Genomic DNA, 26065 nt, shown 5'->3' with positions numbered 1-26065 from the left:
CAAAAAGCCCCAAATTTTGCTCTTCTGAATAATTAGGAGTACCAAAAAGCATAACAAATATCCGCCTAAGCAATAACATGGGAAGTCTTTACTTAGAAATGTGACAGAAATCAACCATTTCAATAGTATAAAAATGAAACATCTATTAAATTGCATTGTTCATGTCTCAAAGCCAAGAGCTTAGTGGGATTCAATGGCATAATACAACATGGTGAAGCAATGGGTACTGGGAAGAACTGCTTCCCTTAAAAGTGGTTGTTGCTTGAGACTTTTCACTCTCCTGCAGTACAGGGGGCTTAGATGGTTAAACACACCACTTGCTGAATGCTTTTCTGGACAGATTGTTAAGCCTGCCAGTTTCTTGCAGTTCAAGAAATGCTTTTCTAAGGATAACGTGATACAAAACCGTTCTGTCTCTATTGCCTCACCAACATTAAACCTCACAAGTTTCTCATTTTATAGGTAAACCAACATCAAGCAACATTCACGCTGCCAAACCATGGGGCCACTGTTTGGCCAGCTGCTTTTTCAGGCATTTTTGTCTCCTGCTTTGCTTTACCACACAGCTCCACAAGTACTTGTGCCAGCCAGCAAGTCAGGAACAAGCCAGCGACCGCTGCTCAAAATGCCTCACCAAGTCCTGGCCAACACATGCCATCGGGGTCTCAGCTCCTATCCCCAGTGTCCTGCAGAACAGACCCTCTCTGCCCTGTCCCTCCCCATCAGTCTCTGCAAGCTAGGGGAAGATGCCCATGAGATCATTAATCAATGGCTTTTAAAGGCTTTTGTGTTCAAAGTAGGGCTGGAACTTCAGAGTTCCCTTTCTGAGCCCAAATGTAGTTACCGCTCTGCAGCTGTTTTGAGAAAAGACAGCAGCTCAGAAGCCAGCCCTTGAAAAGGTACCTGAATCCTAACACAAAATGGCACCAATGACAAGAGACACAAAACCAACGACAAGAAGGGACTCAAAGCTATCAGAAGTCTTCCAGTCTTCCTCTTCCTTTGCTTTTCATCTGAACATGACTGGGATGAGGGAATGGACTTCCCTCCACATAACCTTCTTACTGTTAGCAACCAGAGCTTTAAAAAAAAAAAAAAAAAAAAATACCGTGCAGCACATAAAAAAAAACCCCACCACTTAAAAAATATCACATCAAAGGTAAGAAAATTAGAAATGTGTGAAAAGGAAACAAAAATGCGTGGACTATTTCAGACAATTTTCTGTGATTCAGAAACATGTGGGATGCCACATGCATTTTCACATAGGGGAAAGCAAGTGTTTAACACCACTGCTTAACCGTAGTCTAAAAACCATCAGCAGCACTGCAGTAGGCTTTAGCGTAACCAGACAGGTGTTTTGGTGCTTGTGTGTGTCGTGAGAAACTTTGCTGGTTAGGCACAGCACAAAAAGAAAAAAAAATAGAAAAGAAAAGAAATAAAACCTTCTACTAAATGCACAAGAGATTCTTAGTCAAAGAAAGCAAATATTTCAAATTACAAATTCTCCAAGCTAGAGCGTTTTAAAGGGAGTAATAATGGAAAAAGGAATGATGAATTATGATTGTTCAGAAAATTTCCATATCAGGTAACTAAACAGTAAGTGTTTCTGCACAAACACCAAGCCATCAACACCCCTACAATAGTGCAGGACCTGCTTGAAGGACACCAGTTCCTGAGTTCAGCTAGGGAAAAAAAGAGGGAAAGAAAGAAATTCTTCTCTTAATCCTTGCTGAAATCTGCATGCAGTGTAACTGCAAATGGATCTTCTTTATGCTTTTAACACCTATACACAGTCACTCTCTAAATAAAATGTTCTTGAAGTTAAATAAACAGATTGAAAAAATCGAATGAAGAGAACACTGAATATGGAAGATGACATGAAATATATGTTGCCTTTTTCTTCATTATTTCATTTTGCATGTTGATACACAGCTTAAACACAGTTAAGAAATGCACTTACCAGCTGAGAACAGTTAATTCTCCATATGAAAGGGCAGGTGCACCAATCATTTCTGAAGACTGCAGGACTTCCCGAAGGAGTGTGAACATCCAGGCATGATTGAGGCAGTGCTGTCTCTGCTGGGCTGCAGACATGGAGACAGTCCCTGGGTAGGAACTACCTAAAAACAGAGTTGGCCTCTGTGAGAATCTATTTGGATTTGGGAAACTGCACTCCACTGCAGATGTTTTATATCACCTTTGGAAAGTCCTTTTGTCTCTCTCTTTGCTTCAATTTCCTATGTGTAAAACCGAAAAGATAACAGACCCTACCACTGTCACCAAGATGAATAACACCAGAACAGTTATATTTAGGAGAGGATGGAAACCCCCAGACTTGAGGGCCTGACCATGCAAGTCCACCACGGTGCACTGCAATGTGCTGTGCAGACACCCTAAAATTGGCCTGGTTCGGCACAATGAACACCACAACAGCACAGCGCTTGGCAGAGGCAACGTTTGATCAACAAGTTATAAGGTTAGCAAAGCACCAAACTGACAGGTCCAGACTAGAAGACAGTGAATTTTATTAACGGCCAAATCCTCTGTGCACTGTAACTCTGGTGATAGCAAAGAAGCTAAATCCAAGGAGTACTTCAAGATAGTATAAACGTGTGCCTTGCTGCTGGCCTGTTAAGTTCGTAGTATGCCACAACCTGACATTTAGCACAATAGCAGCACACACAGCTTGGATAATGAAATAATACAGCTTTTTTAAAAAAAAGAATGAAACCTTTTTTTTTTTTTTTTTTTTTTTTGAAACTGTATCATCTTGTTGTAAAAATATTTTCCTTGAGGATTGTTTTCAACGGAAAATTCAGGGAAAAGTGGTGTTGCCAAATTCTGACTGCTGTGACTGCATCTCTAATTCATCTTTTCATGTTAGTTATTCAACAAAATTCACTTGGACACTTGCTGTCCTGCAGTTTCTGCCACCTTAGGAAGACCAGAAACCACAGTTCAGCTGGCAACCTACCTACTTTTAGCGTCAGTTCTAACATACAAACTACCTCTACTAAATGCTGGAAAAATTAAGTGGTAGTATCATAGGCTGAGGCTGCTTTTTGTTTGTTTTTAAGAATCGTTCATGTTGTTAGGTAACACAATTCATAGTTATCTAACTGCTTTCCTAAAATACTAAAGAAATTATTATATATACATGTATATATATATTTTCAACGTTAAAACGCTAGCTCTGTCTGCTAAATAGACACAGATTAAATGCACAGCATGGATCTAAAAGACCTCAGCAGAAAAACACTGTGGGAACTGGGAAGAAGAAAGTCACCAGTGGAACCTAACTGAGGGAGCCTTTATGACCACCCTTTCCTTATTTTTTAAGCTGCTTACTGCTGGAAGTACTGTCAGCAGTAGGATCCCAGTTTCTTACATTCTTCCCCTAAATATCCAGGGCTGCTGGCTTCAGCCAAAGACAGGATGCCCTCTAAGAAGTATTTTTTCTCTTGCCTAAAGGCCTTCTCTTGCCTTTTTCTCTTTAGCCAGGGGAGTTTTAGGTTAGATGTTAGGAAGAACTTCTTTACTGAAAGGGTTGTGAGGCATTGGAACAGGCTGCCCAGGGAAGTGGTGGAGTCACCATCCCTGGAAGTCTTCAAAAGACGTTTAGATGTAGAGCTTAGGGATATGGTTTAGTGGAGGGCTGTTAGCGTTAGGTTGGAGGTTGGACTCGATGATCTTGAGGTCTCTTCCAACCTAGAAATTCTGTGATTCTGTGATTCTGTGATTCTGTAAAATGACTCTTAGGTTCTGTCTCAGTTAACTATTTTCTCACAATGACTTTCAATGACCTTCAGGCTGCAGTAACAATTTCTCACACACCACACACACACATTGTGCTATTTCACAGGCCCCAGAAATGAGGCGTGGAAAAGTGACCTTTCCCATTGAGAACAAATGACACGTGGGGGCTGACTAAGACTCTCCCAGTCAACACAGGCTGGGCACCGGGAGGACACAGTCCCTTGCTAATACGAGCAGCTCAGCTGGCTCAAAATGTGTGCAGGCACCTTTTGGAAAGGATGCTCATTACGCAGCTACCTTCCTACAGTGGTATGTGAACTTTGGATCTGTGAAAAAAACAAAGTGAAATCATCTTGATCATCTTCAGTAACAGAGTTTTTCCTACCTTGCAAAATTACGGCTGAAACCTGGCTTTTGTCAGGCCAGGGGCAGGAGTTTTATGAGTTGGAGGTTTGTATGATGTGCTGGGAAATAGTTGAGCTATGAAAAAAAGTGCTGTTTCAGGACTTTCAAAGGTACATATGACTTGAAGACAAATGTAGCTAATGGTTTGAGCAGAAAAAAAATAATAGCAAATTACCTTTGAAGTGTCAAAATGACTCAGTCATTAGGCTGGGAAGAGGCGCAGTCCATGCTGTGGTGTGCAGGGCCCTCAGCTGGGGTGTGCCAGCACTGCTTGGGTGCCCGCTCTGCCGAGCAGGAGAGCACCCAAAGGTGCAAAAGCAGCATCAGGACAGGCAGACCTCCGCCACGCTGGCACCAGCTGGTGCTGCAGCTGCAGAGCTGGCAGAACAAGCACATAGCGGAACTCCTGAGCTGCCTAGGTGTTTCATCAGAACAAAGAAGACCGAGGAAAAACGTTTATTTTCCTTTCAGTTCATTCAGATTCCACTGGTCTCAAGTCTCACCAGTCTCAGAGCACTGAGGCAGAAAAAAACCCTCCTAGTGTCACGTCCCTGGGAGTCCCACGGGCGCGTTCCCAGCTGGTATCTCTGCTGAAATCGAGCCACCCATCCCAACAAACACTAGATCACCTCACAACTAAACATGCCAGAGCTCAGAGAGATCGGCTCAGCTGCTCTCCCAGGCAGCAGGTTCAGCTCCTCCACCATCAAAGGACCCTCCTCATGGAGACACTCGTGGTCCTGCTGCACAGCTGGTTTGCAGGGTCCCCCGTAGGCTGGCAAGGAGGCCAGCAGGTCAGACCTCTGTAAGCACAGCAGCTTTCTGCCCTCACCAGCCACCGGTGGGCAACACTTAGGGTCACCTCTTGCACAGGAAAGCTCCATTTCCTCTGTTTCTATGCTCCTGCCCTCTCTGCTCACTACCAAGGGCCGAGCATTTGGCTCTCCCCGTGCTCTTCACTCTCGGGCCATGCACAGTGTGGGCAGTGGAGCAAACACTGAGGTTGGTGAATGCGGAGAGCCCAGTGCTTGGCTGGTGGGGGCAGTTGTGAGATGCTGAGCCATGGGATGAACTGTTCCTCCTTGTGGTCAAACACAGGTGGAGGCCGAGACAATACAGGAGTGAAGCCACGTTTCTAATTCCCCCTGAAACCACGAGAGGGAGCAGCTCAATAACAAATGGCTCTGCACAGATCGCTTGCAGGGAACGGTGCATTTCCTCCCAGCCCTGGCTCGCCCGGAGGTTTCAGGCACTCCCGGAGGGATGCAGTGGCCCGAGGTCGGGATGTGGCCCGTGTGTCAGGACGGGCAGGAACAAATTCCCAAAGCCTCCTGGTCCCAGGTGGGATGGAGGGAGAGGTTGTTGTTCCTGGGTGCCACCCACCAAGGGCTCATGGCAGGACCAAGGCATGCTGTCAGCCCCTCATGGCAATCCTAGCCACACACTCTCTTTGCAATAGAAGCTTCCCCAGGACCATCCCAAGGCTCTGCACATCGCTCTGTTGTGGCCTCTGTCCACCAGCCTGCTGCTGTTCCCTCCTGGCTGGCTCCTGAAGCTGCCTCCCCAGCAGAGCCCTTCCAATGAACAAAAAATCCAGGGGCCTGGGGATGTGGAGGTGAACGAAACTGAAAATTGGAAAAGATGTTGGAGAGCGTCTGAGGGAAATCAAGGAGGAAAGCACGAGGACCACAGCAGTGGATCCTCTCTTCTCTCAAGCAGCACAATGATTTTTCTCACTGGTTAGACTCTGCTTTGAGTCAACAGAAAAACGCCACGTCTCCACTGCACAACCCTGTGCTGTGCAACTGGTACTGATTTGGCTCCCAGACTGGAAGCATCTCAGCAGCCCCAGCGCCACCCTGACATCCTCCCTGACAGCCAGGACCACCGGCTGAAGACTCAAGACCACGGCCATGCTGCCTGCGGTGCCGTCCGGTGCCTGAGGCCAGCAGCACCTCGGGATGGCTGGCACAGCTCCACACTGCAAGGGGCAAGCTGGCCCCAAGGGCGAGCACTGGGAACCAGCAGGGCTTCACCAGAGCCACCTGCACGGGCTGAAGGGGAGAGGTGTGAGTGGAATCCGTGGAAATAGGGCAAAGTCCTCACAAGGCAAGTCAAAAACGCATGTGAAATGACTCCTTCTTCAGGAGAAAGGCACAAGGTGGCACATTCAGCATCAGGTGGTGCTTTGCTCACCAGTGGTGTCATCAGTGACATGCAAAGAGGCGCCAAGAACAGCGTTTGCAGGGTGCAGCCCTCGTCTCCCCACCATGCAGCAAACCAGGCTGCAAGAAGGGAGTTGGCGCACTCGATCTTGAGGTCCTACCGAAGAGTCACAGCCCACGAGCACAGAGGAGGGCCCATGCTGAGAAAGGAAGGTACCTTGCCTGCCCACAGCTTCCTCAGCCCCGCATCACAAGTTAAGTTTTTCATCAACAGCCTGAGAGTCCTTCGTGGACTATCCCAACCTTTCTGTACATTACTCACACTATTTCGTTTCCCCCTTAACACCAACCCTCAGCGTCACTTTTTTCTACTCTCAGTTTTGAAGGGAGAAAGGGAGAGGAGCCTTCATACCTCGTCCATGTGCATCAGTACCACTCGCATGCTGTCCTGGCCACTCTGTCTCAGAATCCTCCCTTGAAAGCTTCCCAGGATGTTCGCTGGAGAGAAGAGAGGAGGGAAAAAAGAAAAAAGAAGAAAAAAAAAAAAAAAGCATCCTGGCCCTTGATACTGGCTGGATTGTGGTGTGCCAAGAACAACTGTGGCATTGCTGCTTCCTCATCCTCCCCTTTCCAAAGCAGCTTTCTCCAAACATGCAGCCACACAAGGCTTTTGGCCAAGCATATGTGCTTCTGGGCAGCCTCTGGTCAGGCAAGCAGCACTTAGGTAGCATGAGAATATATGTGTCAAAGGGAATATGAGAGAGAACAGAAAACCTCAAGTACGTGAGGGGAAATCCATGCGACGGGGGCGAAGAGAACACACTCTACAAGCACTGGTGGCCATAAGGACTGGCATCTGCACACACAGGACAAGGACAGGAGCACGACCTGGTCTGTGACAGCCAGGCTCCCGTCCCATGCTCCCGGCAAGGCTGCCTCAGGCCATTGATGCCTCCTCAGGGTCGTGGTGTCTGCCTGTGGGTTCTTTTTAAATATCCAAAATGCAGCGTTACAAGACCACAGTAGGATTAATAGAAGTGAAACCCAGTTGAGGACAAGATAAGTTACTTTTCACCACCGCCCCCCTCCCCTCCCTCCTCCTCTTTTTTTTCTTTTTTTTTTAAACCTTGAGTCATATCAACTAAAATACCACGCAGAAACCCCAAGGTACTATTTTTTTTCCCCTCTTCCCCAGAAGATGCACAGTTTTTTTCAGCCAAGACAATCCTTAGTTTTGATATTTAAGGGATAGGCAGAAGACCAAGCAAAATTACCCCTTTAGCCCTTCTTTCCATCTTTGGTAAGATTGCAAAAATACATACAACAGGCAAAAAAAAAAATAAACCTTTTTCCTGTTGCCTCTGAACAAAAGCAGCACCTGACACTCTCCGTAGGTACATTCCCTGCTATCAGTATAAATAGATTTAAGAGTAAATGTCTGGGTTTTTTTCTTCTTCTTCTTCTTAAACACCAATTGAAAATGAACATATCAAATCACCACTGAAATCGACAATCTCTTTTTCCATTCCGGTATTGTGAAAAGTAAGAGAAATTGACAGCGATAGCTCAGGGCTCAGCTTAAAGCACAAACATTTTAACAGCTAACACTACTCACAGATGTTACACATAACACATAAAATCCTGTTTGTAAAAAAAGAATCACAAAGGTCTGCAGGGCCAGAATTCCTTTCTCTGTTACCAGAAACTGTTCTGAATGGGTGACTCACGGAGACGCGAGCCCCGCAAAGCATTCTGTTTACATCCTTAAATGAGCTGTGTGTGACACACTGCGTACACAGCACATCCGTGCAGTCAGCGTGGGGAAACCATTGCTGTAACGGAAGCGTGATGACATGAAAAGCAGCAGCTCGTCACGCTTTCTAACATCAGCACTGAATGTCATTTTGCATGCAGCTCACTCCACAGCCTTCAAAGAACACATGAGACTCAAGCACACTACAAGCCAAGAAGGAGAAAAAGTCCCGGAACTGTGCTACAGTAAGCCCAAAGGTAAGATGACCAGAGATAATATTTCACTGTAGGGAAACCTTACCTCATAAGCTTTCTTTTCTTCTTCTTGCTACAAGATCTGGAAATTAAATATTTTACATAATTTGGTTTCCTTATAGCGTATTGACTTTTTTTTTTTTTTTTTTTTTTTTTTTTTAAGAATGTACAGAGCTATCCATTTTCTTCTTTCGTTTAGAAACCAACATGACAGACTATGAAATGTCTTTTTATCATAACTAAATTTTTCTTAAGTAAAAACCTTGGTAGGAAGCTGAAATAAAAGGAATGAAGGAAAAAAAGGACTAATGAAATCTCCTACAGGGGCAATGAAGGGACCCCACCTGAATCTGAAGGCTCAGTGACCCAGCACAGCTCCCAATGAAACCCCAAGCCTCATGGCTGCAGGAGGGCTGAACATCTCTGGGGATGCTTCTCCCTTCCAGCCACTCAGATGCCCCCAGGTGCAGGTTTTCCTGTACTTTTTTATTTGGCCAAGGGATTTTCTTCATTTCCCCTCAAACTTACCTCAGTCCCTTACAGATGGCGGCAGAGCAAGCGCAACTGATGGGGCTGCTGCCCCTCTGAGCCATGTCCCCCCATGCTTTATGGGCAGTGGTGCCCTGCCATGAAGGAGGCCATGGAGAGCTTTACACAGCCAGCAGCACTGCCAGCTGGGGCTGGACACCTGGGCAGGCAGCCTGAATAAACCCTGCGCCTGCTGCAGCAACACACAGCCTGCGGACCCCTGTGTCTGACCCCAGCAGAGGTGTGCTTTCCTGCAGCCCTACCAGCAGCCTGTTCTCCTCATCAGGCTGGGTTTCTGGCACTGGTTTTCTCATTTCTGTAGCATAAACTAGCAAGCTTAAAGAATCATATACTTGGCATCGGTGTGTCCTCAAGGAGCAAACTGCCAACCTCCTCTTGCTTTCTAATTGCTAGTTTTTATCCAAGAACTACATTTTCCCTATGCTGATCTTTCTCCCAAAGCAGAGCACAGGAGAGCTTACCTCTGAAATATCAAGGAAGTGACTTGATCTGCAGAACAGGAGCTTTTACTGCACAGCTGATGACAGGTTTCCTAATCTGAAATTAAAAAAAAAAAAAATTAAAAAAAAATCAGTAACTCCTGTAGGAAAGGCACCAGGTCAAAGTAATAACAGCTATGGAGCACCAGATGAAGGTGATTTCTGAGCACTAGCAGAAAGATCTTTAAAAGGATTTATTTACAGGTTACACTTGCTGTGAGAGAAATGGCTAACAAAGAACTGGGTATTCCCTTGTATTTGCATTTGTAAGTGACTCTAGCTGAGACCAGGACTGCAGAAACCAATGAGAGCCTTCGTGGTCCTTATCAGCAGAATCTGAGGGCAGGATCAAACCAGCACCCTTCCTCTAAAAGAGAAAATTATTTTGTGACCCCTGCTCAGCTGTGTCTACCTCAACATTTTTAGTCCCCTCTTTGTGGAGGAGGGAAAATCTCTGCACTTTTGCTGCCACCTCTATTTCAGCAGACAGCAGTTTATCAGCTGTGGTAAGTCTGGCTGACTTAAGCAAATGCTTGGGTTCTTAAGGCTCATTTTTCTTCTGAAGATTTAACCTCTGCAGGTTAGCTATAACTGTTCGAGTTCTTCACATTAATAAATACAAGGAACCCTTGTGCTCTCGGCTCCCCAGGGTCTCTTGTGATAGCTTGATCCCAGAAACCTGATGTGGCTAATTGCCTCCATTTCTTTAGTCCATGTAATCCTGAAAGGAGGGGCTGGTGCCCTGTGTTTGCACAGGGATCTCACCGTTCCGTGGGGATGGTGCAGACACTTCCATACTCTGCCTACCCTGGTTCAGGGTAGTGGGTGGTAGTGCAAGCAGGGCTTGGACCCCAAGAAGCCTTGCTTCTCCTTGAGCTACAACCTTGCTCTAAGATCCCTTGGGCACAGTAACTCCACGTTATTGGGAGCTGCAATTCAGCACGCACCAGCCCGAGATGAAAAAAGCATCTCCAGGTCTGTGGACACCTACAGACCTCACTGGCCTTTGTACCAGGTCTTAAATGTGATCTTCATTCTTCCTCGTGGTGAAGGTGACTTTCTTCTCTTGCAGTATGCCTGGAGATATGGATTACAACAGCACCAACAACATCAGCCCCGAAGTAGAACTGTTCCAGCTGATCATGTACACTCCCACGTTTACCCTGGGATTGCTGTTCAACGTGATGGCATTGTCGTTCCTGTTTTTTAAGGCTAAGAAGCTGTCAGAAGCTACAGTCTACATGATAGCCCTCATCTTCCTGGATACTTTGCTGCTGTTCACTCTTCCATTTAAAATCATTTCCTATCATAATCCAAACACGTGGAAACTGGGGTCTGTGTTTTGCTCCATCTTGGAGAGTCTTTACTTTGTAAACATGTATGGCAGCATCCTCATCTCCCTCTGCATCTGCATAGATCGTTACATTGCTATCGGGCACCCTTTCATAGCTCCCACCCTGCGATCCACCAAGAAAGCTGCTGTGGTCTGTGCTGTCATCTGCCTGGGGGTCTCAGCTGGAACTGTCTCTACTTTCCAACTGCATGAAGAGAGCCACAACATCTCATCCTGCTTCCACAACTTCTCCAAAAGCACATGGGAAAACACAGCCCTGTTCAGCGCCCTGCAGACCACCTTCTTTGGCAGCATGACAGCCATGGCCTTCTGCACCGTTCAGATCGTCAGGTGTCTGAGAAAGCGCAGGAAACCAGACAACCCCCACACGTATGCCACCAGAGCAGAGAAGATAGTAGTGGCAAACTGCATCACGTTTTTGGTCTGTTTCACACCTTACCATGTGACATTCTTCCTGTACTTTTTGGTGAAGAATCGCATCATGCACATCGCTTCTCAGCCAAAGCTACGAGACATCCTTCAAATCAGCCTTTGCTGGGCAAACCTGAACTGCTGTCTGGATGGGGTCTGTTATTATTTTGTTTTAAAGGAGTCCTTGGAAAGCCCGTTACAAAAGAGTGAAAGAACAGCCAGAAAAAACCTTGATCCACATGCTACATTTGGAGATGCTTTCATGAAAACAGGATCCTGAACTACTTATCTAAATTATTTAAATATCCAAATTTGAAAATATTTCACCAAAAAAAAAAAAAAAAAAAAGAAAGAAAGAAAAAAAGAATGAACTCCGTTCCCATGAGGCTGATCCTAACTTATTTCCTTCCCATCCATAATGTTTTATGTTGGCATTTCTGGAAAACAGAAACGGATTTTTTCCCATAAATGGTTATGCATATCTCTTTGGATTTTATTCCTCTTTATTTGGGGTGGGGGGAAGAGTTGTCTTGTACATGGTAGCATTTTTCACCCTCCCTGTCCACACCACACCTGTAACCCCCACAAGCCTTCAGTAACTACAGACTTGGGTTGCAAAGAAACAGATTTGGAGTTATGGCAAAAGGCTGCCGACTAAATTTTGTTGCCTCTCCTGCCCTGATCACATTGCTTACATTCACACACACACATGCATGCCAGTTTTAGATTTGCGTGTTATTTTAAAAATGTGATTGTAACTCTAATCCAAAGGCAGTTTTAGGTTAACATGGGCACAGCAAGACCTCTGTGCCGTTCTTCCAATGGCTGACTTGCTGCACAAAGTGGAATCCTTTTTGTACAAACCCTGCCTCCACCACTTTGCACTTCTAATATTGCAATGACCCCAAGTACCAGGAAGCCCAGATTTACAGACTATCCCAGTTCCAGATTTCCTCACCAGCTCCTCTCCTTGCAGAATTTTCACGTATTTGTTCCTTCCTGCTTGACTACAAAACTAGTTTCATGAACAGAGCCAAATCAAACAAGAGTATGCAATAAAAAGCCTGAGCCCAGCGTAGCAGCAAACACATGAATCTGAAGAAACAACCCCCACTTTGCTGGGGAGTAAGATAAGAGTAGCTCTGACCCCCAGAGCAGCAGCCTGCACCGTTGCACCCCAGGGAAAGCAACCTTTCAGACCTCAGAGGAAGCTAAGCACTACCACTTCCCAATCAAACAAGGCAATAAAAAATAATCCACTGGCAGTTGCCTCACACATCAGTCAGTTACTTCTTATCAGTGCTCACAGGTACCCAGATAAACCTAATGACAACGTGCTCCCAGCCTGAGAGAGGCAGCTGCTACCGCTGCCCCTGGTGCTATTCCGGGAGCCAACGGCCCCCTTCCCAAGGGATGAGGATGATGACAACCAAAGCAATTAGTTTTCATACTCACATTGTGCTGGATCCTTGCAATATATCTTCTAGGCAGGGCTATTAATCCCAGCCTTAGAGCTGTCTTTTCTCTGTACGCTTGTGAGAAGGATTATGCACAAAGCGTGTGTTGATTTCTTCCCCGAGCTGGCAGCTTGGTATTGGGAGACCCCAGAGTATAGAAGTGGAATATTCTGAAGCTGATACATCTATGTGTGAGATTGCACCAAAGAAATCCAGTTGTTGAACAGAGAAACAAGAACCTGACATAAACATAAGCGCAAGCATCTTTTTGATGTTCGGCATGTAAGTCATGCTTCTGAGGGTGCATGTCCTCGTTATGTCCAAGTGCATGAAAATAAAACCAACCAGGATACTGCAGCAAGAAGTCTCTCTCCATAATATTTTCCACTTCCCTTGACTACCCCAGTAAATTCAGAAAATCTGGCTAGATTCTCTGCTAGCAGATACTGAATCCTTATCACCTTCTTGTTCATAACTTACCCCTTAACAAACTGCACTTCAATGGACACAAAGGTTTTACTATTGAAATTTCAGAGTCCTTTTAGAAGAAGAGTAAGTGCATAATAGAAGAAAATAGTGCTCAGAAATAGAAGAAAATCAGTGGGCTATGCCAAGAGGTCCTCCACTTTAACTGATAATGACTGAACACAAGAACAGAGATATTTTCAGCACCTCACAATGTAGAAAATGCCAAAGTCTATGAGGAAACCAATTTCAATTGCATCTCTATAGCCTGAGGCATCTCTATTAGTTTTACTGACATTACTTTGGGCTTACACTGCTGTAACTGAGACTAAAATCTGACCTGTAGTTTTGTTTCCTCCTTTGATCAGCTTTCCCCCCCCCCCCCCCCCATTTCCTGCTATGCCTGCTCCTATTCATTTGTTGTTCTTGGTCTCACAGATCACAAAGTAACTTTAACAGTAATTTCACTTAAAGTGCTGTGGACAACACAGATTAATATTGAATGCAGAAGTTTTTGGCTTCTTGGCTATCACCCTCGGCAATAACACGCTGCACAGAAGAGATTTTGACCAAATTAAGAATAGTTAAAACTGTATGGACAAGTTAAAAGTGCCTGTGGCATTTCTTCTTCTCCCAAGCCCCATCTTTTTCTTCTTCTCCCAAGCCCCATCCTATAAGTTTCTGTATTGATTTCTTCCCCCCTAAAATAAAGAGGAATGCAAGAGCTGTTGTCTCCCCACAGCCAGTACAGAGCCAGCCACTGCCTGTCTGAGTTCCCTGCCTCTGCACATGACTCACGGTGCCCCTGCCAGCTCTGTGGAAGCACTGACTACCAGGGTAAGGTGACAACTTCCATTCAAGATTTCTGGGGGGGAATTACAGTTCTGCAAAGGCAACATTTTCCATTCTAGAGGTCTCAACTGGATCTTCCAGGCCTCTGAACAACCTCTTTCCATCTCAAATCAGGTATGCTCTGATCCTTTCCCTTTGCTATGGTGGGTAGCTGTAACAGCTTATTCATCTGTAGAGCTTTATATCCAAATCATGACACTGGGTATCTGGTAAGAAATCTGCAGAGACTTCCATTTGCACCAGCAGGATATTGAAGACACACACTGCTAAGAAATAAAAGGAAAAAAATCTGAAAACCTGCAATCTAAAGCCATCACAGGCTTTCCAGAATACTGCTAATGATTTATCTGAGGGAAAAAGAGCGCAAAATCCAGGATTTGTTTGGAATTAATTCAACCCTAAGAACTGAGGATTTATTCCTAACATGTACAGTTCTTCACCAAAAATCGTTAGTTTATTTAGCAAGAATGAGAGTGGGGAAGGGAGACCTGTTGCACAGCGTTTTTTATCCCCACTTGCACTTCACTCTGCGTTTGGATAGTGAAAGGGGAAGGGCTTAAAGCAGCACTGAAAGCATAGTGGGTCGCAGGATGGGCAGGTGAAGCTGCTCTGTTGAGGGACTTTGCCCAAATCCCTGGAATTCAAGCTAGAAGGAAGCACCTGGTAAGCTGGGATGAATCCTGCTGTGGATTGCCCAACCTTTTGGGCCCACCTCGCCCAGCACCTCATGCCTCTTCCACCCGGACATGGGGGTGACAGCTCCCACCCATCTCCTCTTATTTCAGTATTTGTCTTAATTGAAATAATTGCTTTCCTTTCCTAATACTACCACCCAGATGTATCTACAGAGGTCAGTACAACTCCTGCTTACATACAGTTTTGCAGACCAGTTATTATATTTGAGAGGCCTTTCACAAAACACAGTTTGAGGCTTCCAGATTTCTTGCTGAGACACCTGTCTTGCAGACATTCATATGGTTTATACTCACGGTAACTTTCTTACTCACTCATTTGCATGTCTCACTAAGAGGCTGGACACTGTGTTTCAGCAGATTTGATATTTCGTACTTAAGTGAGCAAAATGTCCTATCTCCTGCAGCCTTACTCACCTGGGAAAGAAGTCAGGCTTTAATTTAGGTGTCTACCAGCTCTGGGCATCTGTCCTCTGCCTTCTAAACTTTCCTTGTAATACAGCTATTAGCTTGTGCTTCAGGCTCAGGAAGTATCTGTTTTGGTAAGGAAAGAAAAATATTTATTAGAAAAACACCAATATTTGCACGTAAGCGAGAAAATCCCAGCCAAAGATTTTATCTCCCCAAAAGAAAGGATCAGCCCAGCTTCCAGACAGGCAGTATGCCCTACAGATTTCACTACTGCTTTTTGTGATTTATCCACATACGGTGAAAGGAACAAAATATTTGCCATGAGCAATGACACATCTGTGGTCAGAAAGTTTTGCATGCATACACTCCTCTCAAAGTGATTTTAACACTTCTGTTGACAGTGAAGTGGGTTAAAATTGTCCTGTTTTCTCTGCAGAAAGAAATCACCATGAGACAAAGATGTACATATAGCACACTAGATGCTAGGGAGAAGGCATCTGAGAAACCCCTCTCTCAGAGAAGTGTGAAATAGCTCACTTTGCTTTGAAAGCAAAATTGTACGAAAGAGCACAGGCAGAAATCACGCCCCACCTCACTCCACAGTTACATCCCTACACAGCAAAGCTGTGTGTGTGCTGTCTACATCAACTGCATTCACTGGGGATAGAAGTCCCCTGAGGATACAGTAATGTCCTGAGTGCCATGACACAGTGACAAGAGCACTCCCATTGCTGACTGCCATGATGGAGACAGACACACAGAAGCCTGGTCGAGCCTGGTTTCAGTGGGAGGATGCTCTGCCTTTCAGATGTGATCCCTGCAGCTTGCTCCTGGATTTGCAGCTGGCCAGTGTGCAAACTACAATGCAGCTGAGTGCAGCAGCCTGCCTTACTCAGCCCTGTCTCATCACAGAATTAAAGAATTGCCTAAGTTGGAAGGGACCCCAAAGATCGCCCAGTTCCAACCCCCTGCCATAGGCAGGGACGCCACCCACTAGACCAGGTTGCTCAGGGCCTCATCTAACCTGGCCTTGAACACCTCCAGGGATGGGGCATCCACAGCCTCTCTGGGCAACCTGTTCTAGGGCCTCACCACCCTCTGACTGAAGATTTTCCTCCTAACATCTCATCTAAATCTCCCCTCTTTTAGTTTAAATCTATCCCCCCTTCTCCTGTCATTATCTGCCCAAGCAAAAAGTTGCTCTCCACCTTTTTTATAAGCCCCCTTTAAGTATTCAAAAGCTGCAATGAGGTCACCCCAAGGCCTTCTCTTCTCCAGGCCGAACAGCCCCAGCTCTCTGGGGGAAGCTCTCTCAGTCCTCATGACTGAGATTGCCCCAGCCCAGGTGCAGCACCCTGCGTTTTGACTTGCTGAACCTCATTAGGTTCACGTGGGCCCACTTCTCAAGCTTGTCCAGGTCCCTTTGGTTGGCATCCCTTCCTTCTGCTGTACCAACCACACCACTTCACTTGGTGTCTTCTCAGTGTCTTAATACTTCCTTCCCTTTTACATTTCTGTCTTTAACTACAGAATTTAGAGGCACTGAATTCTCTAGAACAACAAAGACTTTTCCCTCCACTGAGTTTGCTGGCTGAGAAACCTCTGGCAACAAACTCCAGTGAATAGGTGCCTCTTAGCTACTACAGAAGGTAAAGCACACCTACTATGTCTCTGTCTGTCCTTCCTTGCATCTCAATCATTCCTCTTATTCCAAATTTTATACTCTGTCACTCCACAAGAATGACATTTAACACATTTTCTAACATGACAAAACAATTGCTCTGGGATATCAATACAGCCAAAACTCTACGAAGAATCACATATGTTTCCCAGGAGGAAAAGCTGAATCAGTGCCATTAACAGACACTGAAGGACATAAAACATCTCATCTGCTTTATGCTACAAATTCCTTTTAATCCTTCTCTCTATTCCAACACCAAAAATAATAATAATAAAAAAAAAAAATCCCAGGCATTAAACTGGGATTATACCTGAGAGCAAATATTAGCATTTTAGAGCTATAAACATGGCAGTTGATTGTTAATCCAAAACTAAGCACTGCAAACCCAGGAAATCCAGTTTAGAATGCACTTCAGAGTGCATCAATGCAAACCTGACCGTTCCCTGTCAGTGTTAACTTTGTGACTATGTCGTGGTTTAACCCAGCCGGCAGCTAAACACCACGCAGCCGTTCCCTCACCCTCCCCCCTCCCTCTCTGGGACGGGGGAGAGAAACAGAAAGTGAAGCCCGTGAGTTGAGATAAAGACAGTTTAATAAGACAGGAAAATAATAACAACAACAACAACAATAATAATAATAATAACAGCAATAATAATACAATTATGATAATAGTACTACGACTAATAATATGTACAAACAAGTGATGCACAATGCAATTGCTCACCACCCGCTGACCGATGCCCAGCCTAACCCCGAGCAGTCCAGCGCCCCTCCCCCCGGCTAGCCACCCCTATATATTGTTTAGCATGACCCCAGATGGGATGGAATACCCCTTTGGCTAGTTTGGGTCACCTGTCCTGGGTCTGTCCCCTCCCAGCTCTTACTGCACCCCCAGCCTGCCTGTTGGTAGGACAGAGCAAAAGGCTGAGATGTCCTTGGCTTTGGTGTAAGCACTGCTCTGCAACAATTAAAACATCGGGGTGTTATCAGCACTCTTCTCATCCTAAGCCAAAACACAGCATTCCACCAGCTACTAGGAAGAAAATTAACTCTGTCCTAACTGAAACCAGGACAGACTACAAGTAGAGCCATCTCCCAGAGAGCAGCATCTAACCTGGCCCACTCGGCCAGCCACAGTAACTGAGACAATGAAGGACACTACTTGAAATAGCTTTATGTAGTTTAAAGAGGAGCTTAGAAAAGCATGAGAAATTGAAGACGGCAGAGACCAGTCCAACTTTATTCATGACAATAGGAAGTGCAGTGGCTCAAAAACATCACAGCTGGAAGAGGGGCAAAAACAATTGACCAGGACTTTCAACAGACCAAGGTTAGAGAGGCTATAAACCTGTGCAGATAGGTTTCCATCATCAAGAGCAAAATAACTTGGTATTAATAATAAATATGTTTATGCGGGCCATTTTATGTGAGTAGTGAGAAGACAAAAGAAAGGCTGATCTCTGAAATACATTTCTCACTCTGAGCTCAGGCTCTTGCAGCCACTCCTGCCTGCAGCTGCCCAGGAGGCACAGACCTACTGAGGATTCTAAACAGTTCCCCTTGAGCAACAGCCAGAGTGCATGGTGCATGCACATCCAACGACATCCGTCCCAGCTGCTCTGTGCCCTTGCCCCCACCACTGCCACTTAGAAAGGGTTGGGTCTGCCCCAGCCAGGACTGCAGGGAAGAGACAGGCAGTCTCTTATTTCACCAGTGAGAGCATCCAGATCAATGACAGAAAATAATGCAAAAATCATAAGAAAGGAGCTAGGTCGTACAATTTAAATCTGACACATTTTGCCTTGTGATTCTTCAGGGGAAAAACAAACAAGCAAAACGTGTTAAGAGGAGTAGGCTGAAGTAACATAATGGGCTGGAATGCCATTTGTGTTCATAAAGCACTCCATGCAATAACTGCAAGACAAAATTTAGCTCTATACTCCACAACAACAGAGAGATGTTTAATACCCCCCACTTTTGCAACAAAAAATAGAGAGACAGAAATAATATGTTAGGTTGTTTTGGAACAACAAGGCAGAAATCATGCAGTAGCACTGAATCTTACCCTAGACTTCATTCCGGGACATAATCACAGCATTCACATTGTTTTTATATTTCATGCTATGCTATTATGTGGTTTTGCTCTCTTAAATCAGCCTGGGTCACTTGCCTTGGGATCCCCACATATGCCTATTAAAAAACACCTTTAAAAGTTGTCCAAAATCTCACTCCTGCTTTTTGACTATCAAAAATCTGATCCTGTGGGTAAATATTTGGACATTTAGTCTACCAGCTTGTCCAACTTGCACAACAAGGCAGCCAGTCTCCATACTAAACATTCATGCTAAACAAAAAGTATTTTGTTTGCATCAGATGAAGTGGTTGTTTCTCCAGAACTCAGCTGCATACACACAAGAACCTTATTTTCAACACTCTTACAAGTCACATTAGGTCTATGGTCCAGCTCATACCTAGTGTTTACATGTCCATTAAACACAGATACAAACAGAACCATGTAGGTCACATTCACTTACCGAAGTTTTGGCAAAACTGTCCATGGTACAAATTATTTTCTTAGATAAATAAAAAAAGGTCAAAGCAGCAAAGCTTGAAGGTCATCCTGAAGGAGCTGGGGGAATGGAAGAACTTTGCAGATCAACTTGAGTGCACCTAGAAGTCTTGTAACATTCTGACTGTTAATGAAGTCAGAGAGAAGTATCAACAGGCAAGTTTCCCAGTTTCAATGAGATGAAGAAGAAGCGCTGCAAGCCTATTACATGTGACAAACATCCTCCAGCAGGCAGCCTCCTGGAGCGAACAGGCAGCAGATCCAGCATCCATGGCTCTGCAATTCACAGCTTCCTGGGAAGAGGCAGGGTTACAAGCATGGCTGCAAACAGCACAGGCACATTTTAGTTCTTAAACAGATATATTTGCCCTCTTGGAGAGATGCTGGGGCAACATCTCTGTTGGACAGGTAATTCACTGATGAAACTTACATTTTGTGTATTAGTGCACCCCGCTCTCATTACAACCGTGTTCCCTCAACTTCTGCTGCATACTTAATCCACCTGAAGTTAGTACCCCTTTTCTATGTCATAATCAGTAGCTGTGGAAATGCAACCAATATCCCAGAGGATTAGAGTCTGGAGGGTCTGACTGAATACCCAATTGCACTCCATGGGTAGACTCTAATGGTCAATGTCCAAATGAGGAATAAGTAGTAGAGATGGATCAGCTCCTGATAAACAAAAGGTATTGTTTTCATACAAATAGCATTTGTTAGGAAGAGCAATGAAGGAGAGATAAAGGAAAGTTAGAGATAAAGCAGCAGAACCCTTTTGGGCTGAAGGTTTTTTCAAGAAACATCAGCTACTCTTTAAACTGTAAACAAAACCTCAGAGCGTTTTGGGATTTGCTTTTGCAGCCCTAGGTGGGAGCTGGTAGATGCAACCAAAGCAAGTGTCAGATTTGCTCTTTCTTTTTGTCACTAAACTCCTATTCATATGCTCAGATGAGGCCGATTTTCATCATCTGTTACTAAACTGTTAAAGGAGAACGAAATTTTAAAAAGAATAGAGAAAGAAGAAAAGAGAAATGAGGTAAAAAGCACAGCAGTAGTAAATAACAGCAGTTCTCCTTGGCAGGTGCCCGGCTCTGAAAAGCTGCTTTGGGAGAACTTGGCAGCAGCACCCTTGCCCCAGTGCAGGGAGTGCTGGTTGAGGGAAACCGTGGAGGGCTGAGGCAGCATCCCGTGGTGGCTACAGGGGCTGATGAGGGCCAGCTGACGAGCAACCCGCCACAGAGGCTGAGAGCATTCACAGCCTTTCTCAAAGCACTGGTAAATCAGTGGGGAAATACTCCTGCCCTTGAACTGGCACAGAGAGAAAATGTCAAGTGACAAAATGCAGTGACAGTGCTTTGAATAAATCATGCATTTTGCATGCATTTCTCTTCCTGGCTTTGCAGGTTTTTTTCCACGTTAAGCCCTGATGACATAAGACTTTTTTCTTTTTTTTCCCCTACAAACTGTAAATTACACCACTGACGTCAGGGCACAGCAAGTCACACCCAGCACCCACTGCCACACAGCATTTCACTCTGACAAGGGCGAGCTGCTGCTTTAACCACATTTTTGAAAATGACAAAGCAGTGGCAAGTGACAAAGCAGTGACAAACAACAAAGAAATGTCACCCTGCGTGGTGCTGTACACCCCCTGAAAGCACACTACAACATCAGCCCTTCCTCTTCATGCTGCCCTCTGCCATAGCCAGTTTGTTCAAAACAACAAAAAAAATCATGAAAACCAGCAATGCCGTATCATCCTCTCCCTAGAAAAGAACAATTCTGAAATACTTTCCTAAATACAACTCAACATTTGGGATCTTGCCTCCACAGGGAGTCCCAGGTGCCTGACAAGGGACAGGCCCCGGGCAGACCACACCTCAGCATGGCTGACAGTGGATTTCTTCTAAATACGGACAGCAAAGAATTTCTCTTCATTCTCCTCAAAGCTATGTGCAAAATTCAAGAACAGTTTCAATCAAAACCAACCAACCAAACAAACAACAACAAAAAACACATTAAAAAACTTTCTAAAGGATCCTCAAGGGAGGATTTTGCACAGAAACACTTGCGGCTCCCGTGACAAAACACACCCACCAAGGCTGTGTTTCTGTGAGGAAAGGAGGCAGCCTTTGGCACTGAACTACTTGTTTTTAACTTCCCCACTTACTTCATGCTTGGGTGAACATTTACACAGGAGGTTTCAAAACCACAAGTGAGGAAGATAAGGGTACTGAGAGAACTGGCAGAGGAGCTGGCCAAGCCACTGTCCAACATTTATCAGCAGTCCTGGCTATCGGGGGAGGTCCTAGTTGACTGGCGGCTAGCAAACGTGACGCCCATCTACAAGAAGGGCTGGAGAGCAGACCCGGGAAACTACAGGCCTGTCAGTTTGACCTCAGTGCCAGGGAAGCTCATGGAGCAGATCCTCCTGAGAGTCATCACGCAGCACTTGCAGGGCAAGCAGGCGATCAGGCCCAGTCAGCATGGGTTTATGAAAGGCAGGTCCTGCTTGACGAACCTGATCTCCTTCTATGACAAAGTGACGCGCTGGGTGGATGAGGGAAAGGCTGTGGATGTGGTCTACCTTGACTTCAGCAAGGCTTTTGACACCGTCTCCCACAGCATTCTCCTCAAGAAACTGGCTGCTCTTGGCTTGGACTGGCGCACGCTTCGTTGGGTTAGAAACTGGCTGGATAGCCGGGCCCAAAGAGTCGTGCTGAATGGAGCCAAGTCCAGTTGGAGGCCAGTCACTAGTGGCGTCCCCCAGGGCTCGGTGCTGGGGCCGGTCCTCTTTAATATCTTCATCGATGATCTGGACGAGGGCATCGAGTGCACCCTCAGTAAGTTTGCAGATGACACCAAGTTAGGTGCGTGTGTCGATCTGCTTGAGGGTAGGAAAGCTCTGCAGGAGGATCTGGATAGGCTGCACCGATGGGCTGAGGCCAACTGCATGAAGTTCAACAAGGCCAAGTGCTGGGTCCTGCACCTGGGGCGCAATAACCCCAAGCAGAGCTACAGACTGGGAGAGGAATGGTTGGAGAGCTGCCAGGCAGAAAAGGACCTGGGAGTGATGGTGGATAGTCGGCTGAATATGAGCCAGCAGTGTGCTCAGGTGGCCAAGAAGGCCAACGGCATCCTGGCTTGTATCAGAAACAGTGTGACCAGCAGGGCTAGGGAGGTGATCGTCCCCCTGTACTCGGCTCTGGTGAGGCCGCACCTCGAGTACTGTGTTCAGTTTTGGGCCCCTCGCTACAAGAAGGACATCGAGGTGCTTGAGCGGGTGCAGAGAAGGGCGACGAAGCTGGTGAGGGGCCTGGAGAACAAGTCCTACGAGGAGCGGCTGAGGGAGCTGGGCTTGTTCAGCCTGGAGAAAAGGAGGCTCAGGGGCGACCTTATCGCTCTCTATAGGTACCTTAAAGGAGGCTGTAGCGAGGTGGGGGTTGGTCTGTTCTCCCACGTGCCTGGTGACAGGACGAGGGGGAATGGGCTTAAGTTGAGCCAGGGGAGTTTTAGATTAGATGTTAGGAAGAACTTCTTTACTGAAAGGGTTGTGAGGCATTGGAACGGGCTGCCCAGGGAAGTGGTGGAGTCACCATCCCTGGAAGTCTTCAAAAGACGTTTAGATGTAGAGCTTAGGGATATGGTTTAGTGGGGACTGCTAGCGTTAGGTCAGAGGTTGGACTCGATGATCTTGAGGTCTCTTCCAACCTAGAAATTCTGTGATTCTGTGAAGATTGGAGCACTGGGAGGCTGGCGCATGGCTTCCAGCCCCCACCTTCCTTCAGTATGGCAGTCATGGCCGGGCTGCAGGGTGACCAGGAAACCTGCAGGTGCCGGGGCTGTTTGGGGTGCTAATGACATGCTGATTTATGCCCTCAGCCCAGCTCCTTGGCTCTTCCAGTTATGCAAAGATAGCTGAGCACTTGTGGCTGATGAAAAACTGGGGGGCAAAAAGCAAACTGAAGATTTAAAGACCCAGTTATTTCTTATGGGTGAGCACAAAGTCCTGCTCTGGGGAGAGGCAGCATTGCAGAAACAGCTACGCTCCATGCTGAATGAGTTCAAATCGTCAAGGAGATTAATGCCAAATATTTACCCTTTAGTGCATTTAGTGCAATTAAACAACTTCATCCGAAGTACTGGATGCAATCAAAGTGCATTTCCTTTGTAAACCTCATTACCGAAGCGACGTGCTTCCTTCTCCCCACTCAACATCTCAGCCAGCAGATTTGTTATTTGGTACCTGCAGTTGTAAAGGCAGTGTGGTTTGTTTTGCTATTTGCTGGTCCATTTCATGGGCTGACACTAAAGTACTGTGGTGGGGAGGAAGAGAGAACATTTATATCCATGACATCTTAATTGAATTTTTTTTTAAGCTGCTATAGAGCCCAGAGAGGGATAGTCTGAAATGCTTACTGCAAACCTGCCTCATGTTTCAAAGGGGCCTGCACTTCGGTAGTGCTCATTTTCCTCAGAGTGGCAGATGGGCATCAGTTTTAAACACCCTCTTTCCAAATACTGCCAAACACCCATCCAAGCGCTGTTACCAGGCGATTCACCGGTGCTTCCCCCTGACACCCCACATGCGCACACCCAGGGTGGAATTGAGAGGCAGCCTTGAGACAGGTCCTCACCTACACAGATCAAAGTGACCAAAACAGGGAGGGAGGCAGAACTTGCTCCATGGGCCTCCATGTCCTCCGTGGATCCTGGGCTCAGGCAGGTTACACAAGCATGCTGCAGTGACCTCCACTGTTTATCTGTAGAATGTCTAACAACAACGCAGCAGTCGGCTGTACTGAGAGAGATTTGACCTAGAAAGCAATGAGTCCATTTGGAGACCACACTGGACTCAGCCAACCCATACAAATTACTGACTGAAGCTGCTGCTTTCAGCACTCAAAACCCAACACAGAGCCATGCGTGAAGCAAGGGTGTTTCCAGAAGGCATCCACAGTGTCAAAGCCAGTCAACTCACATCTGTTTCTCTAAGTTTTAACATACACCAATTTATGGAGAAGGGAGAATAGCCCATGTGGAGTGACTTTTGTTCTAGCAGGGGCAATCGCAATACCACCATCTGAAAACAGTAAGAAGTAGCTGGGGCCTGAGCCAAAGCCTTTATTTGCTGTTACTTCCTTAAAAGAAAGGAGAACAAAGCCTTCAGAACAGCAAGACTAAAAAGTAGTTGTTCCATGAATAACAGATAGAAGAACAGAGTGACATCCTGGGGAAATTTCTTTAGAAGACAGTGAATTTTAATTTGAGAGGTTTTCTTCAACATCCTCCAATCAGTTGTTCTCCGTTTTGAAGCTTCTTTCTCTGGTCAGACTATGAGAATATTTCAATCATTGCATGACATGATTGCAGCTCAAATACAGATCTAAAAGCTCAAGTATGAAATTACATAGTTGGCCTTTTAGATTAATTAATCCAAATGAATAGAACAACATCCTGGCGTCCACTGGAGAACATCTTTGTGCTAGCAAGAATGGTTAATTAGAGTTGGCACAAACACATCCCACATTCACTATGAATGATAATATTCCCAGAGCAAATATTCTCAGCCATTTTAAGGGAACAGCTGATTCTGGATTGTTGATCCCCACCCATTTAAGGGTTCAGCAAGACTGAAGGAGTTAAAATGTCAGCAACTACAGAATCTATAGAGCACATGCTCTTCCTGCTTGACTAACACACTCTGCTCCAGCCTGTCCTCTGACGTGACCTGCCTACAACAGGGGCATATAAGCATATATAATCAGTCCAGTTCAGCGCTGCCTTGCATGTTTTATCAGCTCTACAGCATCCTCCCATTTCCTCCCAGTGCAAACCGGTTGTGAGGATGAGGCTCTGGGCTGCACTGCAGCACTCTGTTTTGCAGGTGTTTCAACAAGAGACACTTCTTGGGGACCATCCCCTGTGGCGGGCACCACACGGCACCCCTTAGAATAGCCTTCTCTTGGAAGAGGGGCTATACAAAAGGAGACTTACGTGGATTGGGAAAGCCACTTAATGATCACCCGGAGCTGCTGAGGGGGTGGCTCTGGCCTAAAACAAGATTTTCCATGAATACCAACAGAGACACTGGAAGCAGCAGCCCCAAGCCAGCAGGCGGGGGTACACGGCTGCTCAGCACTTACCTCCTTAGCTGCAGGCACAAGTCAGAGAGCCTATTGCACATCAGAGCAATCAGTTCTAGTCCTCTTGCAGAGAAACAGAAACGTTCTGTGTACATGGACCTGTTACATAGCTGACAGGAAAAGCAACAGGCAGTATCGCCCTGTCCTGAAGCCAATCTTGTTTTGTAAGATACCAGTCATAAAAATACCTGCTACATGGGGGCATTCACACTAATTTAGGAGGCTACAGTATGAGCGAACTCTTAAACTGAACACGGAAAAATCACCCTCTAGAAATACCCTTACCCTCTAGAGCAAAGGCTCCAGTTTCAGTATGACAAGTTGGATGGGCCAAACACCACCTCAAGCTCCAGATCCCTTTCCAGTCTCATTTAGCCCTACTAAGAGTAAGGCTGGATACTAGATAGAAAATAATGGACTTCTCCATTTTCTTTTAATCTGAATACATTCAGCCAATACTTGTGAGGGCCTCTCTCCGCTGGAACTTTGCTTTCTGTACATGTAACCCAGAAAACCTTCCCTCTGACTGAGCTCCAGCACCTCATTGCCTTCACCGGGACTTGAAAGCCACCATCACAAATTGTACTTACCAGAAGGTCAAGAAACGGGCAGTTACCTGAGACGTTAGTTTGGGAAGCTACATTTGATGAGATTATACAGCTGTCCAAA

The 26065-nt window shown here is 45.8% G+C and overlaps 1 protein-coding gene across 1 annotated transcript; it reads left to right on the top strand.

Annotated features, from left to right (window-relative positions):
• The first annotated feature begins 8277 nt into the window (after nt 1–8277).
• Nucleotides 8278–11406, top strand: LOC116492468 (G-protein coupled receptor 55-like). Its single transcript, XM_032193236.1, has 2 exons — nt 8278–8336; nt 10434–11406. Exon 2 carries the CDS (start codon nt 10435–10437, stop codon nt 11404–11406), a length of 972 nt encoding a protein of 323 aa, XP_032049127.1. The 5' UTR covers nt 8278–8336; nt 10434.
• The last annotated feature ends 14659 nt before the right edge of the window (nt 11407–26065 follow it).

Source organism: Aythya fuligula, chromosome 9 (genome assembly GCF_009819795.1).
Source record: "Aythya fuligula isolate bAytFul2 chromosome 9, bAytFul2.pri, whole genome shotgun sequence".
Classification (NCBI taxonomy): Eukaryota; Metazoa; Chordata; class Aves; order Anseriformes; family Anatidae; genus Aythya; species Aythya fuligula.
This window is presented reverse-complemented; position numbering and strand designations above follow the sequence as displayed.